At 41.2% G+C, this 18,848-nt stretch overlaps 1 protein-coding gene across 2 annotated transcripts; it reads left to right on the forward strand.

Moving 5' to 3' along the window:
- The first annotated feature begins 529 nt into the window (after positions 1–529).
- On the forward strand, positions 530–18,272 carry LOC136432497 (hypoxia-inducible factor 1-alpha-like). 2 transcript variants are annotated; one of them, XM_066423813.1, is made up of 19 exons: positions 530–724; positions 3,013–3,197; positions 3,519–3,580; positions 4,264–4,353; positions 4,472–4,556; positions 4,711–4,808; positions 6,014–6,213; positions 7,096–7,202; positions 7,463–7,610; positions 7,996–8,186; positions 8,953–9,036; positions 10,057–10,286; positions 10,762–11,061; positions 11,976–12,152; positions 13,696–13,880; positions 14,312–14,559; positions 15,255–15,346; positions 15,838–15,913; positions 16,388–18,272. In XM_066423813.1, the coding sequence occupies exons 1-19, from the start codon at positions 696–698 to the stop codon at positions 16,504–16,506; spliced, it is 2,706 nt and encodes a 901-aa protein (XP_066279910.1). In that variant the 5' UTR covers positions 530–695; the 3' UTR covers positions 16,507–18,272. The 2 variants fall into 2 exon arrangements, with proteins under 2 accessions (XP_066279910.1, XP_066279911.1); XM_066423814.1 differs by lacking the exon at positions 11,976–12,152.
- The last annotated feature ends 576 nt before the right edge of the window (positions 18,273–18,848 follow it).

An 18,848-nucleotide genomic window follows, 5' to 3' on the forward strand; every position in this document is an offset into this window, starting at 1 on the left:
GCGTATCAAATAAATACCGTCTCACGGTCAGTGTTTTTTCTGTTTTCCTGTTCCTCTATGTAAATGTTATATCAAGGTTTACTACTGATCAATTTATATTCAAACGTATTGGCTTTTAAAATCCCCCCCCCCAAACTTCCTCTACATAAATGTTATATCAAGGTTTAATACTGATCAATTTATATCAAAATGTTTTTTCCTTTAAAGATTCTCCCAAACTTTAAAAGTGGCAAGGAGGTTTAGTAGACATCCTTGATAGAGGGTTGTAGTCAAAATACACTCTCCAACTCCAAGCAGAGGAGGGGTTCCGGCTGGTTTTTGACGGGCTTTCTGCTTTGTCATTTTTTTAAGAATATGTCTCCTGGTTTGTAAAGTAGAAAGCCCGACAAGAATGCCTAAAAACACGTCAAAAACCAGCCGGAACGACTCCCCTGCTTCTGCTGCCGCGGAGAGTAGTCAAAATACTTTGAGTATGGGTCTCCTGCGTCATGGGCAGTCTTGAAACTGCTGGGACTGACGTCACGAGCAGAGATCTCCTTCCAGTCCAGTTCTGTGCGGCTGCAGCCAGAGTACCAGCGTTAGGTCTGAACTGTGTAACGTCCTCGGCAGTGTACTGAGACTACACAGACAGATCCCTCACGGAAACTTTTCCCTGCGTCTTACAGGAACAGCAGAACACCTTTTTGTGGATAACCATGTCGACGCTGACCAGACCAAAGCGAAGGTAAGCGTTTCTTTTTAATTTTGTCTACGCCGTTGTAGATTTTTTTGTCCGCCATGTTTTTTTGTCTCGTCTTTTTTGTTGACCCTAGACGTTTAGCCTTGAACGTGGCCGTCGCTGCAGACTTTTTATAGCGCAAACTTGAGTAACACTGCAATATAAAATATCATATTGTCTTTAACCTAGTTAAGAGACGATTTTTTTGTTTCTCGTTTGGATTTTTTCTCACTCTAATTCTAAAAGAGACATTATAATTTTGCTTTATATAAGTGGGGGCGGGTCTGGGAAAAGTTGGGTCTAAAGTCTAGATCTTAAACGATAATTTTTGTCGAAACGCCACAGATATATTTTGTTTATCAACACTATTAAATACAGATTTTGTTTGACCTTTGGACGTTTGTGGTTTATTTTGAAAAAAGCGACAAAACTTCAGGAATTGTTCTGACGTTTTCTGGTTGAGAAAAACATGGAGAGTGAATTTTGGGTCATGTATATTTTTATGTAGTTTGATCACAAAGTTCATTTTTGTCGCAACGCCAACGATAGATTTTGGTTATCAACTATTAATTACAGCTGTTCTTTGACCTTTGAGCATTTGTGGTTTACTTTGAGTTGTACTATTATATTAAAATGTGCACAATGATATTTTTGGATGACAAAAATTTTGAGAGAATGTGTCGCTTGTTGTAGTATTTCCTGTTTGTTTCTTAATATATAATATCAGGTGTATTTGCAGCCAGTGCCACAGGCAGGTACCCAATGTGTAGGGTAATGAGGCTGTTTAACGTGTTCGAGGCACCTCCTCGAGCACGGGACCCCCGTTTTACGTCCCTCCCGGAAGACGATTTCGTGGAAAGCTTCGTGAGGCTACAGCAATCCGGACGTCCTTGGTTGGTCTCCCATCCAAGCACTGTCCGGACCGCGCGTTGCTTAACTTCCGAGATCGAGGGATCGGGTGTATCCAACGCGCCACGCGGCCGTAGCATGGTTTGTCTAGTTCATTGTCTCGGACTGGATTATGACAACATCTTTTCCAAAGAATTATTATTTTTCACTCTGCATTCTTAAATCAACTGTGAAGGTTCTTCAGGGTACTTTGTTATAGCATTTGGCTCATGTATGTGAAATACTCAACATGTACTATGATGTAGAAATCCCTGCTACAAATTATTGCTTCCACAGTTATTGTTAGTCACAACAAGACACTATTAGATTCTGGAAGGATATATTATTTTAACTTTTGTCATTAGAAGTTGAATTCTAATTTTTCTCTGGGGAAGTTTTTGAAAAGAACTTAAATCCATGTTATTGTCATGTTGCCAGCCTTATGCCATGGTGTTTTGTAAACTTGTATTTAAGGGTCTAAAGCACTTAGAAGTTGTTTTTTTTGCATCCTAAAGTAGCACATTAGTATGCCAAATGGCAGCAATGGTTGGACAACATTCTCTATAAATAGGCAGCCTTTTCTGCACTAGGTATCTTGTGTTCCAAGGTCACATTGGAAAACTCAAATATAGCCTGACGGACGCCCTGACCCAGTTATAGGAACAGGCATGTTCTCAGGGACAGGCACACAAGCTGTGCACAAGTCTCAAACAGTCAGTCAGTCACCAGTACTGTAGGTTGCTCACCTAGTTTTGAGAGACAGACAGTTTAGTCTTGTTTATATTAAGCCCCAGTATACATGTGCTTGTGTGGTTATGGTGAGATACGAGAATATTTTCAGTTTATGGTTGTGGTATTGAAGGTCAGTCCGTTATGTATATAGAAAGCCAAGCTATCTATGGGACATACGGTGACCTAGAAATGTTATGAGGACTTTGATTTATATCTGACTACCCTATGGGTGCATGGCCTATAGTGCTGATTAGATTGGGTCATCGTCATAGTCTTTTACGTCCTGTCGGACGATCTGTACAGACAACAGCAATGGGCATGAGATCTATAGACATACATTGTGTATAGACAGGTTTGATAAAGTAGACATATGCAGATTTAAAACAACAGATGTTAAGTTAGTGTAATGTCTGGAGGGTCAATATAACAAGGGGTTGAACTTGAAGAAATGATTTTGATGTACCGTAACAGCTGGACTTCTTCCGGATGACCTTGAACGTTAACATAGAAAGTACCCTGAATCTGAACCTAATTAGAGTCTTGTATGCTGTTCGCAAAAGAGGAAGAAAGAGACTTGGCAGCTACAAATGTTTGGGTACCACTCTAGAAAGAAAGAGCTTCTTACTTCTTATGGAGAGAACATTCACTCAAAAGAGTCTGTCTTGGTTCAACAGGAATTCGGAGAAGCGCAAGGAGAAGTCTCGCGATGCAGCGCGAGTTCGTCGCACAAAGGAGACGGAGATTTTCTACGACCTCGCCCACCAGCTACCTTTAGCACACAGCAAGAGCGCCCAGCTCGACAAAGCTTCCATCATGAGGCTGGCCATCAGTTACCTCAAGACAAGGATGATCTTTGCAGGTAGGAGCCTTATTTATTATTCATTCTTGGGTGAGCCGACTACTCTGTCTTTGCAGCCAGTGGCTGAATTGCGAGGGCTAGATCACAAGGGTCTGGAGGGGCTTCCATTCGGCGCGAACTCAGGTGACCTCTCATAGACCCACTTTACACTCAGTGCGGTTCAAATAATCCGAACCAGTTCCGAACCGGTTCAGTTGTCTTTAGACCTACGGGCGGAAGTAACCTCATATTGGTGTACGCAAAGTCATAAATCTTGTCACACAAAGTAAATATTCTTCTGCAGGCCAATGAACTTAACACCTGTTACACAATCTCTTTCAGACTCAGAGGTCGTCAAGGTGGAGTCGTCCACAGACCAACAAATGAGCGACCAGTACTTGAAGGTGAGTACGTGCAGCGTTACGATATCATGTTACATGCCTTGTGATTTGCTGAGTCATGCGCATGCCAAGTCAAAGCTATTTGGTACAGCTCATTGTCTAATGGACAGGGGTTTAACCCCATAAATCAAGTGTACTGTTCATTGTATGCAGAATGCAGCATTTACAATGGGTGGGTTCCCTGGGGATCTCTATGTGCGTCATAAGATCATGTTTTTGTAGAAAGAGGCAGTGACTCTTCTAGAATGACCGACCGTGACCTTGACTTACCTGATGTTTCCTCAGATATGCGGAAAAGACCAAATATTTTTCCTGAAACGAATGTTTATCTAGTGACACTTATTTTCATTCTCGACTTCCATGGAGATGCCAAGTGCGTAGTTGGTGTTACGGAAGAGGAAGCTTTGTGTCATTGTAACGACGCATTCCTCTATTCAGATCTGTGGGTATATCATATATGTTATCAAAACAACCTTTGGGGTCATTCACCCTCAGGTGCCTGGTACGGTGTGTACCCAAGACAAGGTGAATGTCAGCTTGGCTTATTATGCATGGATAAGTCTATTGATAAGGTGGTATCTAAGCTAGAACAAAGTCTATGTTTATGGAAGAAGTCTCAAGTGATTGCACGTAACTATAACTGTGAATTACGGTGACTTTGCCCTTTGCTTTGTGTATTTGTTCAGGCAATGGAAGGATTTGTGTTGAGCCTGTCCGACGAGGGGGACATCTTGTACCTGTCGGAGAATGTCTGCAAATACCTGGGGCTGACACAGGTGAGGAACAATGCTTCTTTTGTTCTTTGGATGATTATCGTGATGAAGATGACACAGAGTTTGGTTATCTAGGACCGCGATTGACGAGAAGTGCTGAATGTTTTTTTTTTACTTCCAGTTGGAGCTGACTGGGCACAGCATCTATGACTTCACCCACCCTTGTGACCACGAAGAGATCAGGGATGTGCTGTGCACCAAAAATGGTGAGCAAAACTTTTTGTTCTTTTGTGCTCTATTATTAATAAGAAATGATATTCATAACCTTTCCTCGGGAATAGAGTTTCCTGTGCTCATGTTTAGCTTGTTTTGAAGTACGTATGTGCATTTAATTTGACAACTTATTTTTTTTTTTTGCAGGGTACACTAAAAACAAGGCCTGTTCTTTCTTCATGCGGATGAAATGCACACTAACCAGCAAGGGTAGGAACGTCAATCTCAAGTCAGCCACTTACAAAGTGAGTAAATTCCACTGCTTTTATGGACGTGGCAAAGGTTTTTTGACATTGCTGTTTTTCAGCGTGCCCACTCGAGATTAAGCTACATAGAAGGAAAACGTTGTTGTGCGTAAATGTAAATTGATCTATCTGCCCAGACGTATACAGGAAGTAGTGTTGTAGATACTAGCAAACAGTTTTTTTTCAAGTACTGTACATGTACCAGGGTTGCATCATTTCCGTTTACGATTTGGACACATTTTTCACAAGGTCTTGGAAGAATAGTTGTCATAGATGCATCTTCCATTACGCCGCTAATGTTTCAAATTGGTATTTTATTCGTTAAAGAATGACAGAAAGGGCAGAGACCGAGCCAAATGCTGTAACCTTCGGGATAGCCAACAAGGCCCACCATTAAAAGGGCTTCTAAGGATTATCATTAATACATGCATGCTAGGTGGAAACATGATCCCCAGTTTATGTAGCGTATGTCCCTGCCTAAGACTTTAGTCCTCTGATCCCCTCTAGATGCCAAACATTAGTCTTGTTTTAGATACAAACCATGCGGGATCGTCTCTTAACGTCAATCAGGAAAGGGTGCATGTCCGCGCATTTACTTTACAGTAATCAAATCCCATTGTTTGATCATATCTCGCCCACTAGCGCTAAATGGAAAGTTTATAGATTAGATGGTGTCCCTTTGAACGTACAAATGAGTAATGCCATCAGCAAAAGTAGGCAGTGGCGTCAGTGAATGATATACACCTTTGAAGTGAGAAGATTGCCAGAAGCATTTGAAACTCATTTTGCCTCTTCATAACTGATCATAAAGCCATTAATGGATGAAGTGAGCCAGAGCGTAAGGAGATTAGACAGCAGGCTTTCGTGGAAGGCTTAGATGATTTAATGGTCGCACCTGTTACATCTGGACATGGTTGTTGCTAGGGCTTTTTTTAAAAATAGGTCTTTGTACAGTTATTGCTTTACTTGTATTTTTCGTCAATCTTGTACAAGTTTTAGTCTGTAATGGCCGGAAGATTGTAAGATATGTAAACACTTAGACTTGTTGAAAATTATCTGGAATTGTAAATACGTTTTATGTTTCCTGAAAATTGAAAATGGAAAAAAAATCACACCTTATTGTGTGGAATGTTAACTAAAAAGGGTGTCAGTTTACAGTTATGCATTCAAGGGGAGTAAAGCCTTTCTCGATTCCATTCACCCAGGTTATCCACTGCCAGGGCTACCTCAAGTCTTACAACAACAGCCACGTCAACTCCTTGGGGTGCAAAGAGCCGCCACTTTTGTGCCTTGTCGCTGTAGGAGAGCCCATCCCCCACCCCTCAAACATCGAGTTTCCGCTCGACTGCAAGACCTTCCTCAGCAGACACAGCATGGACATGAAGTTCACCTACTGTGACGAAAGGTAGGGACGTTTACAAAGTTCAGGTGAAAGTTTGTGCCGGAAGCCTAACTGCGAGTCCATACATGGACTTGGTACGCATACATGTGGTGGAGACACAGGAAACATACATGTGAGAAGGTCAGTGATTGACATTGTTGTAACAGCAGACTAATTTAAATACTAGTGTCGGCTACATCTAGACAAGTTGGGTTTGGCTTCTTTTTTGGAAGCAGAGGAAGACGAAAAGCCCCTATAATTTTTCGGTTCTGTGGTTTTGAGATATCTCTTTACAAGAGGGTGTGGCTGCAATTATACACACTACATTGCTTGCAGGGATATCCTTGTTCATGACCTAGCTAGAACCTTAAGAACGCATTTTGTCATTGACAGGAAGACATTTCACTTGATAAGATAAAGTAATAGCTTGTTGCAGGAAGAAACACAGCTGTGCTCTTGAGCTCACAAAGTGTGTAAACATCTATGTGCTTTTAGAAATGGTAAGAGTGAACCTTGCAATAAGTCATGCATTAGCTGTCAATGTGATGTGAACTTTGGGATTTGTAACACTTGTGGGTGGGGCCTGGATTTCCTGTGGTTTTCTGAACAGGACTTGTGACGTACGTGTGTTCGTGCATGTACGTGTACCATTCTCAGAAGGCCTAAGTGAAAGAAGAAAGATTGGGATAATGTGACCTTTCATAGTTTGACATTTTTAGGCAAAATTTATTACATCTTGGTTGGAAACTATCCAGCTTTATGTTCTGAGGAAAGTTCCATGTAATAATCTTAAAAGGGGTTATCTGAAAGGACATCTCCCCTACACTTTCGTCTCAAGATTGATGATTGGTGGTCTGTCTGATGTGTGATTCCCTGTCCAACCTGCCCATGATGTTGTTGTCACAGAATCACCGAGCTGCTGGGACACGAACCAGCCAGCCTGTTGGGGAAGGGGGTATACGACTATTGCCACGCATTGGACGCCGAACGCTTGGAGCGGATGCATAGATGCTGTGAGTTTACCTGTGATTTTAACACACATTTCCTCCACATTCTTACTACTGCCTATGCTTTGATTGACAACTTAACTGTTTGCATGAATTTTGCTGTTCTGATAAGCCAATTTGAATTTGGATGCACATCCGCTGGTTTGGGAAAAGTCATGTTACTAATTTAGAAATAAATCACAATTTGCATTTCTTTACAAGTTACATTGTTCCTTTTGGCCTTTTATCAAAAGTTGACAGTTCTTTTCCCTTGCTTCTGTTGACAGTGTACCAGAAGGGACAGGTGACAACGGGACAGTACCGTCTGTTGGCGCGACGGAGCGGTTACGCGTGGGTGGAGACCCAGGCCACCATCATCTACAACAACAGGACGGAGAAGCCACAGTGCATCGTGTGTGTCAACTATGTCATCAGGTAAGCTGTGTTGAAGGTCTTTTTTTTCTCCAAGGACTTGCATTGTGCTCAATTCTTTTTTTCAGTCTATGTTGTAAGTTTCGAAGATCAGTTGCTAGCAGAGCTGTCTCCAGGACTCATCTCTCTGTTCTGGGATAAAAATTTGCTTGTAGGGACATTCAAAAATTTCACCCCATCCGTCCAAAAAATCTAAACGTCATGACATACAATTGAAGAAAATGTATTTTCGTAAGCTTGAAACAACAGATTTAACAATAACAGTGAAAATTAACAACATGGACTCCTAAACGATGAGTGGGATTAAAAAATTTTAAAAGATGGAGACAGCCCGGTTGCTAGTTTCTAAGGAAAGACTCATTTTTCCTTTGTGTTCGTTTTCCTCCAGTGACATTGAGGAAGAGGACAGTGTGTTGTCGAGCGAACAAGCCAGCCAGAAGAAATTCCCCAAGGTGGAGAAGATTGAACCTGAAGACATCCAGTCCAGCTGCCTCCCCAGCTTCACCCAGGCCACAGACACCATCTTCAGCAAGAAGACTCCGGACATGGAGCCTGGGTTCTTCTGGGACGGAGAGCAAGGTCAGCAGATCGTACTCACGTGTACTTTTACCCACCGCCACACATGCACGCGCTCAAATTATGTGCCTGTATCCAGGGTAATGAGATGTACAAAATGTATGCACACGAGCTGTGCAATGTGTCAAGGCCTCGTGAATAACAAGGATGACAAGCTTACCTAACATTCTGGTTGGTAGATCTGGAAATCAAAGACGGCAGACTTACCTAACGTTCTGATCTAAATCTGGAATAACAAGGAAGAAGAGCTTACCTTAAATATTCTTGTCGTAAATCTAGGGCAATAAATAGGTCAGAACTGAAAATTCCTAGAAGGAGGCACTGAATTCAGGGCGTATGCATAGATTGTTACTTGTTCACCTCTTTTAACGTCAGCAGTTCTAGATATACATTGCGAGAGGGGGAAATATATTGTTTTGTGCCTTTGTTTATATTGTGCAATTGCTTGAAGTCTTGATCCCATGGTCTTATTTGTCAGATAAGTAGGCAGCACATGCTATTAAAGGAAATTCAGTACCAGAACCTCAACGCAGTTCATAAGCGAATAGGTCAATTTCATGGTATCCTTGATTTATACTACTCTACTCTACTCTACTCTATATACGTAAAACATACTTGTCTGTTATTTTTTTGCAAACTGTTATATGTTATATAACTCCAAGTATAAGTGACAACATGTACTAATAGTAATAGGAAACAAGAAGAGCTTGAAGATAGTATGTCTGATTGCCCCCCATGAACAACGTATTTCGCCATGCTATGTCCACAGCTCTGCGTGACAGCCCGGAGGATCTGACGCGAGTGGCGCCGGCAGCGGGAGACGCCATGATCCCGCTGGGCTTCCCGTCGCCAGGTAGCTACCAGGATAAACCGGTCACCACCGGTCCGTGTTCACCATGTCCTTCATACTGCCTTGTCACTTCCCCTTGCGGTCAAATTTGAGAAAACTTGCTATTGTGATAGACATTGCAAGCATGGCATGCAAATGAACAGCTAGATAATGCCATAAATGGTACCAAATTGCTCATGTAAAGCTTCATGCAATATGCTGTATGAAGGCAGCTTACATTGTAGATAAATGTTCACAAGAGATTTGAGAACCAAGGTTATTATCTGTTAAAGTGTTCAACATCCTTGTACAGTGTACTAGTAGAAAAGTGCACCGCAAAACTGGAGCAGCTGGTATACAGCAAATTAATTGTCAGAAAAAAATGATAAAAAAACCTTTGGTGCATTCCTTGTTTGGAATTTCGAAGATAGCTATAGAATTTGTGTTCATTGCAATTTTTCAAATCTCAAAATTGTAATTAGGTTTTACTGACTTCTACTTTATTGTATGTTGTGTCTCCAAAATTTTATCTTTGCACCTTGATTTTTAAGTAAGGAGCACCCGTGCACCTATTTTCATGAAAATGCATTTTGAGCCCTGGTAGTTAAGCCTTTAGTAACAGCTATCAGAAACCAGATTGCCCATTATACTTGAATTGTGTAGAAGTTCTCTTAAATCACTCCTAATTGAAATCTGTCATGACCATTGAAAAAAAAAGCATGTTGGTTCATTTGACAGGAAAAAAAACTCCCATTGCTGAGAAAAGTTGTGGTGGTATGAGGGACAACAAGATGACGAGATGGTAGCTACAGATGGGGAAGGATCCATCCAATGCCACCATAGATTGTGGACATCATCTATAGACAATGACATGACACAAACCTTTTGAGGTTCTGGAAGCAAACAATGTTACATTGAAAAGGAGCTTGGTTTTGTAGGGGGTATAACTTGTGTTGGTGTACTTATTTTGTTTAATCTATAGGACTTCTCTCTGTGTCTGTTACGGACCAGGGAAGTCAAAGTGTTGTGCATGTGCCCCTGCAGATGTGCTGTTTGGCTCGTCCAGCCTCCCCGATGACAGCTTTGAGAAGACTCCTCTCGACACGGGCTTCGGACAAGAAGACCTGTTCGGCAACCAGCAGTCGTCCCAGTACTGCAACTTTGGTTCTTCGGACAAGGAGACCTTCAGTCTGCTGCGGGACCCCAAACCACTCCTATCACCCTTCAGCTCTTCAGACAGCAGTCCCCCACCTGCATTAACACCTGTGTTAACGGTGAGAACTTCTCCTCTTTGGTTGGCTGCTGCCCACCCCTGTGTCAGGGACCCCGGCAGCAGTTTAATCAAAATACTGGATGCTACTACTATTTGCAAATTTTAGTTACACCAAGGGAAAGGTTAGCAACCCCTCGCTGTAAAAATATACCCTGCTACTGAAACACTAAGGAAACTTGCTGCCCAATGTGCCACTAGGCACTTTAAGAGTCTGAACGAATAAACAGACGAACAAGTCCCACCAAGGATATGTAATGTTAGGGACACTTTTAGCAGAAAAGACAATGCTTTCCAGCCTTGTATCTTGCACCTTAAAAAAAGACCCCCAAAAAATACCATAAGCAAAGTTTTTAAAACTGTTTCTTTAATCTAACATTTTGATTTGATTTGACAAAAGTTTTTAAAATTGAAATCTGCTGGACTGAGGAAAAAGGTAAGAAGTGAGCATAACAATCTGTTTTCTTACCATCCCACAGCCGTTGAGTGACGATACAGAGACAGAATTGCAACAGATTCCTAACGGTGACTTGGACTTCATGGACCAACTGATGGGTCTGCGAACAACCAGTAACAATAACCTGACAGAGATTGAGCAGCAGAAGGACACTGCCCCGGGAACAAGACCAGCCACCACCAAGCAGCAGCAGGACAGTGCTCTGGGAATGAGAACAAGCAGCAGTCCTGACCTGACTGCCATCAGCCCCAGCCTAGCGTTGGACACGGGGCAGCCTATTCAGACCAACATACATGCAAGATCAGCCTGTAAACTGGATAAGGTGAGCATTAATTGTACTTTTTCAGCTTTGTCTTCTTGCATCAGATTCAAACCTGGACCCAGTCCTCTTAATTGCTGTAATGTCCCTTGAATCATCCTCAAGCAAACTTCAACCAAACAACAGCTGTCACATACTACATGTAAATGCTAAGATACTGCAAGAGTTGGGCAACCATCCAATATGATTGAGTTGTTTCCAAGGAGATAATTTTGTGTTCTTGTATAGATTTTTATAGACAGAAAAGAAAAAATTGCTGGCAATCAGATTTTCTATCCAAGCTTTGTTTTTTCAAGCTGTCAAGTCAGACTTTATGTGCAATAATAACAAACAGCCAAATGCCGACTGTCCTTGTTTGGTAGGCTGTGCTTTAGACGTGCTGCTATGTGTTGAGGTCATATGGAATGTGACGACAGAAGTTGAGCCATGTTTTTGGCTGTTCACTCCCATTACTTACGGACCAGTGACAGCTTTGTAGCCTAATGTCATTGCCTGCAGTGATGACGCAGTCCTAGAAAATGGTGCTAATGACGTTGACTAGTGAATTGATGTCTCTTCTCAATAACATGTTTACTTTAGAAAGAAGGGTGTAAACCTCAAAATGACTAGCAGGGCAGGTCACCTTGTCAGTCTGTATAAGGCTATATATTACTGAAAATTAGGTCACCTCCAAAATTCATTGCTCTAACCTTCCTTTGAATTAAAGAGTACAAGATGACTGTCCAGATTAGTTGCTGTAACCTTCTATTTTAATTAGAACGTTTTTGATAAGCTTGTGACATTGTAAGGCATTTAATGTATCAATCTTATCTACCGATAAGAAAGCAAATCTCTTACACCATTGGACAGGGATGTATGAAGAATAGAAAAGAATTTGAACTAGTCATTTAATAGCTACATGGCATTTTTGTTGGTAGCGACCTCTGACAGCTGAAGAACTGAGCTATCGAGCTCCATACATCCCAGCCCACCAGATGCCATTGGAACCTCCCGACAACACCGTTCTGGCATCCCTTCTCGAGACAGGCAGGGGGCAGTCAGTGGTATCGGCCAGATCAGACAACAACCCATATGCCAACATGACACCAAGACAGGTAGCCACAACAAAAAATTACAAATCTGTTGGATCAGGGTCACCTTTGCTTCCTAATACAGTGCCCTGCTGTCTCACCTGTACTAGCTGTGTGTGTAACTTTTCTACGTGCTTTGTGACTTGTCATTGATGGCGTAAGTTTCTGTGTGGTAACTACACTGTACATGTAAGTCGCAAGGCTTTTCTATGAGGGGAAACATTTCTGACGCTGCAGCTCCTTGACTGTTGTTTGTGCTTGCTTTCCTCCTGGCCGTCGTTGGTGTAGGGTGTTAAACAGATGGTTCGTTCTTGTGTAAATCTGTCTCGTTCCTTCCTTTCCAAGAGCTTGATAGGGTGAGGTTGGTGCCAAGTTTGTGTGTACACTGTTGATTTGTGAGTTTGTTAATCAAATTAGAAGTCCTCAGGAGGTTTGCACCCCAAGCATGAAGTTCCATGCCTCCCCACGTTGTTGTTTTTGCCCTCTTGTGTGCAGAAGTGACACAGAAGTATGTCCCCTTGGGCGTCAGCCAAGCTCCCCTGGATGGTTCCAGACTTGGTGCATTAGCCTTTGCCCTTCTGTCTTAGTGGCTGAAATATGTATGCCTGCCGTGTTTCTGTCTGCAAACCTCTAAGTGCTTTCCAACTCAATGGCATTAATATTGTCTCTGTGACACAGTTATATATAGTATACGACATGTTAAATTTCGATATGTTGCTGTGTCCCATATGATTGTGTGTAATCAAACTCATTTGTATGCACCTATTCGTTTGTATGTATGTATGTATGTATTTATGTATAGATGTAGTAGACCTTACGAAAGTCGCTGTGTCAAGAAAGATTGTATATATTGTTGTACACTGCTTCTGTGAAACAATGACACTTCATATAAACGTAAGTGTTGATGCATTTGAATGTCCACAAAATGTAAATGCATTGCACAACCTTTTTATATGTATGGTTTGAATGTCAAATGGTCTTTGCAACTTGAGACTGCTACATTGAATTCTTGGAGTGCTACAGTGATCTTCTAAAGTGCTGTATATTCCTTAAAATAGGCTATTAATGTAATGCCTGCCACTGAACGACTTTGGCCCCTTGGTTGCAGTGGGCATGTGGCCAAAGGTCAGAAAAGCACATTCCGAATGTCACAGCTGTCTAAAAGATCACAACAGAAAATAAACTTTCTTCCTAATTTTGGATCCCTAAGAGGATGAATGTAAGCCTGGTACTTAAAAGATAAACTTTGAAATGCCTTTTTGAGCCCGTCCACAAAGACTTTTTAGATTGAAGCAAAATTATAATGAAGTTGAATTTCTGTCACTTTGATATTGGGCAGAGATTCGATGCATGGTTAACAGAGCAAGGAGGTATGCTTTAGTTTGATTGCAACAGCAACTGTGTATGACAACATTCCTCCTCTGAAGCCATTATAATGGTCTCACTTTGTGCCAATATCATGAAATCTATCAAATGCAGATTTCTTTGTCACAGCTTGTCCTGTAGCATAGCAGGTGTTCTAGGCTGTTTCTTACACTGTCTTTCTCTCTGATGTTGTCATATGCAGATGCAAAACGCTGCGCCGAGTAAGAACAGCTGCTCCGGTGCACGGGACCTCCCGTTTGCGGCGTACGCCTCCCCGCAGATGATGACCATGAACGGTAGACACCTCCGAGTGGCCAAGGTCTCCCCCATGCACCAGCCAATACAAACAGACCATGGAGGCAACATCACAGGCCAACAGCTAAATAGGTATTGCGCCATACATTTGCTTTTGGCAATTTTGACATTAATGATCAAAGATGACATTCTTGTCAACTAACACTTTTCAATTATTTGCTTATGATTATGCTTATACCTCTGCTATCTCTTTCAATTTCAATCTTTTTGTTTTGTTTCGTAAAATGTAAAATACACCAGTAAGCTGCGTAAGACCGGACATAAGACCATATACTCTTTTCAATAAGTGTGTTTCTTTTGTGTGCTTGAGTTGTGGCCAAACACTGGGCCTCAGGCTTTCGTCCCATTCAAAGCTAGGTACTCAATTTCACCTTAGTCGAGAGAGGAAAGTGCTTTTCTCAAGGGTCCAGCATTGGGGCCTGCTAGGGATTCAAACCCAGAACCTTTGGATTTTAAGTCAACAACGTTAACCCTAACCACGAGACCACCTTGCCACCTTACAGAAACATATCAGGCATGACCAGACCAGACACCGGAGGCGGCGCAAACACACCAGGAAAGCACGGTCCCATTGGAAAGCTGACCTTTGCCCTGGGCAGTAAGAGGAAGAAACTAGATGAAGACATCAACTCAGCGGCCCCGCAGCAGATCAGACAGCAGCCAGACAGAGGGGACAAAACTGAAGGGTTCACCACCGACCAGCCTCCTGCTAAGAAGGCACGACTCAAGGCACCTGACCCACCTGTCAAAGGTAAGACTGCTCCTAAAATGAAAAAGGATTACAACTCTCGTATCCATGTGTCTCTCTCAGATTTGGTAGCTTAAGGCTGGGTGCGTCATCTCTCTGTGGAGGGCTATAGTTCATAGAAGTCTGATTTTCATGGTTGTCTTTTTTGCCCAGTTTACACACACATTTTGGAGTCGGCTCGGAGTCGACTCAGGACTGTGCAAGAAGAACCCTCGGCCAGGCCACTCAAGTAGCGTTTTCTAGTAGGAAAACTCCAATTGAGCAGCCCAAAGCTCCTCACACACAGCCCAGAGTCGACTCTGAAAACTTGTGTGTACATCGAGCCTTTGTCCAGAAATGAGGACAAAGGACACAGCTGCAAATTGGGACATGTCAAATTGAATTAAACTCTTCTCCTTAAGAGCTACTCATCTCGGTAAGAGCTACATACTGCAAAGAATCTTTCTATCACCCCGTGTTGATCTTACATCGTGGGCAAAAACCTGCTCTTTTGATGTTTCATTCACATTCATTAACCTGAATTACTTCTCTTTGAACTTACTTACTTACTTTATGTCGGGTGCCAGTTTAAAGGTGTTCTCTTTGAACACTCACACTAAACACTGCCATTGATGTGTATCCATCACATTTCAGAAAATTTGAACAGCTGCCTATGTTGTAGCAACCTGTTAAAAGCATGTACTCTGTATGTGTTGTAGGCGGCAACAGTATTCTGATGAGCCTTCTCACGCCGTCTGATGACGTCAGTCAAACATGTACCTACAGAGGACCCAGTCCAGACAAATCACAGGTAGGGTATTCATAAAGGCCTTGATTCAATACAGTATTGTCAAGGACGATATACGAGTCTCGTCAAGGACGATAATGATTTTTGGAATTGCTTGTCTTTTGTTTTTTGTTTTCATCATTTAAGACAATAAAGTCACATCTACATTCTGTATATGGAAATATTTCTTAGATTAGGTTGAAAAGCCTACTACACTGTGCTAAATGTACCCCTCAAATTCTCACTGGTATTGCACCAGTTCCTTGATTCACGACCTGGTCAGAAAGTGGGGAGGGAAATATTAGCTTTCCCGCTGTTGTAGCCTGCTGTCATCCATTAGGAACGTGAAAAAGGACACAACTTTGCTTCGGCTAGTTTCGGTATGATTTTTACCAAGCAGACAGGCAGGCTGTTCAATCTAACCTTTATAGTTGTCATTTTAAGTATGCCTTACTGCTATTGTAGGGATACATTGTTGTTATCACCATATCTAACAAGAGTGACTTTTCCTACAGAGTACCAGCGGAGGCTCTGCCAACAAGATTGACGTCTACAAACTGTTGAACTTTGACGACTTTGCCCTGGATGATGGTGAGTTGTTATTTGAACTTTTACCCAGTACTGAGAGTGATGCCATTTTCTAAAAATGTTCCAACATGGAACATGGCAGGCTGTTGATGAATAGACCACCGTGAGCTAAAATAGTACAACAAAGGTCACAAGATATAATCCATCAACCAAGTGTCCAGTAAAAATGTGAGCACTTTTAGTTGCAGTAAATGTCAATTTGGGCTATATATATATGTATGAAGAATAGTAGGGAAAATTTCTGTTTCAATAGCCCTTGGGTCTTTGTGCAGGGGGCTAGTCCACTGGTAGCATTATTTGTTCAACTACCATACTCATTCCCAAACGCTAAGTGCTAAACGGTGAAAGCAGTATGTACCATTCCTTAAGTCTTTGGTATGACTCCACTGAGGATCCAATTCACAACCTAACGAATGTAAGGCCAACACTCACAGAACGGAGAGTATGTTTGACTAATCTTTATTTTTCTTCTTGTAGATTGTCTGCCTCCGTTAACGCGAGCGGACGTGGAGGTCAACGCCCCCATACAGACATGCAACCTCCTGCAGGGCAATGACCTGATGTCTGCTCTCGACCAATCAGCAGCCCTCTTCTGATCAGCTGACTTGATGCTTGGGACTGCTGTTGGAGTTCACTTGAGTCTTTGTTGATTTGAATATCTTGTACCTTACACACGAACTGGTATTATGAATCCAGAGATATGTTCTGTTGTCATTTGTTTGATTGCACTTGAGTGTGTTATTTTGATCTTGGAAATCTGTACATACATTTGTAGACTTGTGATTTGATGTGAAAAGGGCTAGAATCCCTCCAACTCAGATGAACAGACACCACATCAATACCGTACATTATCAGAGGCACAAGGCTCAATCATACCAGGAGCCAAACCTAGAAAGAGTACAGAAACACCTTCAACAGAGATTACCTTTTGGGCTTTCCAACTTTCCAACAAGAAAGCTACATTCTCACATAATTTTGTCATTTTACCTTGCTGGATATGTCCTAGATGAGTAGGTCATAGGAGCTGAATGTAGATATGCCTAGCGTTGACATAATTTAGATGATTTATTCATATTCACTGCTGTGTTTTTGTGTTAATGATGTGGGCTGTATCTGAAGAATGATTTTGGTTTGATGTACAGGTAATTGCATTAAGAGCAGGTCTTAATAGACAATCTGTTGCAGGTACAGTGGATTTAAATCTTGCGATTACTACCATCAACTTAAAGAAAAATAGTTTGAAAATAAGTTTGAAAAAAGTATAAAATGTATACATGATTGTCTATTGCAAAAAAAAGTTAAGAGTGATCTATTACTACTGTCAGTCAGTCTGAATAGAGTGTTCTACTAATGCACCAAGTTTTATTTGAGGAGCACAAAGCTTGCACTGAAACAAGACTACCAGGCTACATTGTGATATGAGTTTGGAACTCTACCTGGTGTTGGGAAGTATCACCATAATAACATTCCAGTGTTGGATACACAGACACTTTTGTGATCGCTTTAATCACTAGGTGTGCGAAATGGTGGCAATTTGGCATGTCATAACTGATTTCAAGTTGCAAACTGCATTATGTCACATATTCAAACGAATGTACATAAAACCAATGGACAAAAAAATGGTAGACGTTATTTTTTATAGATTTTTGATGTGAAGCCAACAGCTTCAAACAGGAATATAGTTTTGTGGGACTCTGAAGGAGTTAGGTGCTAAAAGTACAATAAAACCTTTTGATAAATACAAAAAAAAAGTACAAAATGAGACAAAAAACAGAACAGATATCCTATATGGATGCTGTTGTGCGGTTTTAAAAAAACAAGAAAAAAAGTATAAAATAGTGTTTATCAGGAATCCATGCGAAAAACAAAAGGAGCAAATCTACAGTAGATCACGTTATTGCATGTGTCACTACTAACAGATTAGGCCTCACAAATTTAATTTCTTGTTAAACACATTCCTCTTTTTCTTTGCACCCTGCCCGTCAAGAATCCCCACCTAGTACCTACACAGGTATTACTGATTGAAATAGGGCAGTGTGTAGAAAAAAAACACACTATTTTACCTCACAACATTGTATGAAATGCCAATTTGTAAAATGTTCAGCATAAAAATTGGACATGTTTGGACTTACGTCAAACTATGGCATTGAGTACTTAGCCCAGTAACTCTCTCTAGACAACATTTAATGTGTTTTTTGGCTGTCTGGATAAAATATTGGTTAAACAAGAAGTTAAATTTGTGTGGCCTTGGAAGGAAACAGTTGTCCACATTGGACAAAATATATAAAAAAATCCCAGTATTGTGTGAGTGGTCAACTTGTCATCTTTTCTGTCTTCTGAATAAAGTATGGTGTGATTTCAAGCTGCTGTTTGTGTTTTTTTATCTGTTTGCAACTACTAAAAGTAGATTTGTCAGCTGTCTAGACAAGAACAACTTTTCCTATTTTACAAGTTGCTGATGTATAGGACAATATTTCTCAGTACTGCCAATCCAATGACTGCAGGTTTCACATATATGGAAATGACCCAAATGTTAAACACATGTATCTATAATCGCATGACCCGAATACAAACTTTTTTACCATATTTATTTATTTATTTGTATGGCCAGGGCTTCCCAACTAACTTGTGGCTACTAGTATTACAAAGGGCAAGCCCTGCTGACAAAGACAATGCTATCAATGACTTGTATATTCATGATTATACACATTGTGCATCAAAGCCGCTAATTTATTAGTACACTTCTGAGCATAGATGTAATTGCTTTCCTGAAATCAGGTTACTTGAAAGGTTGCAACACTTATCCAAGAGGAATAACATGATTAGGAGCAAAAGAAGAGAAAATTTATAGTTTTCTGAAATCCTTACTTGGAACACAGAAATATTCAAAATTTGTTGACAAATCAATTTCATAGGCTTAACAAATTAAAGCTGTCAT

Source organism: Branchiostoma lanceolatum, chromosome 4 (genome assembly GCF_035083965.1).
Source record: "Branchiostoma lanceolatum isolate klBraLanc5 chromosome 4, klBraLanc5.hap2, whole genome shotgun sequence".
In the NCBI taxonomy this organism is placed as follows: Eukaryota; Metazoa; Chordata; class Leptocardii; order Amphioxiformes; family Branchiostomatidae; genus Branchiostoma; species Branchiostoma lanceolatum.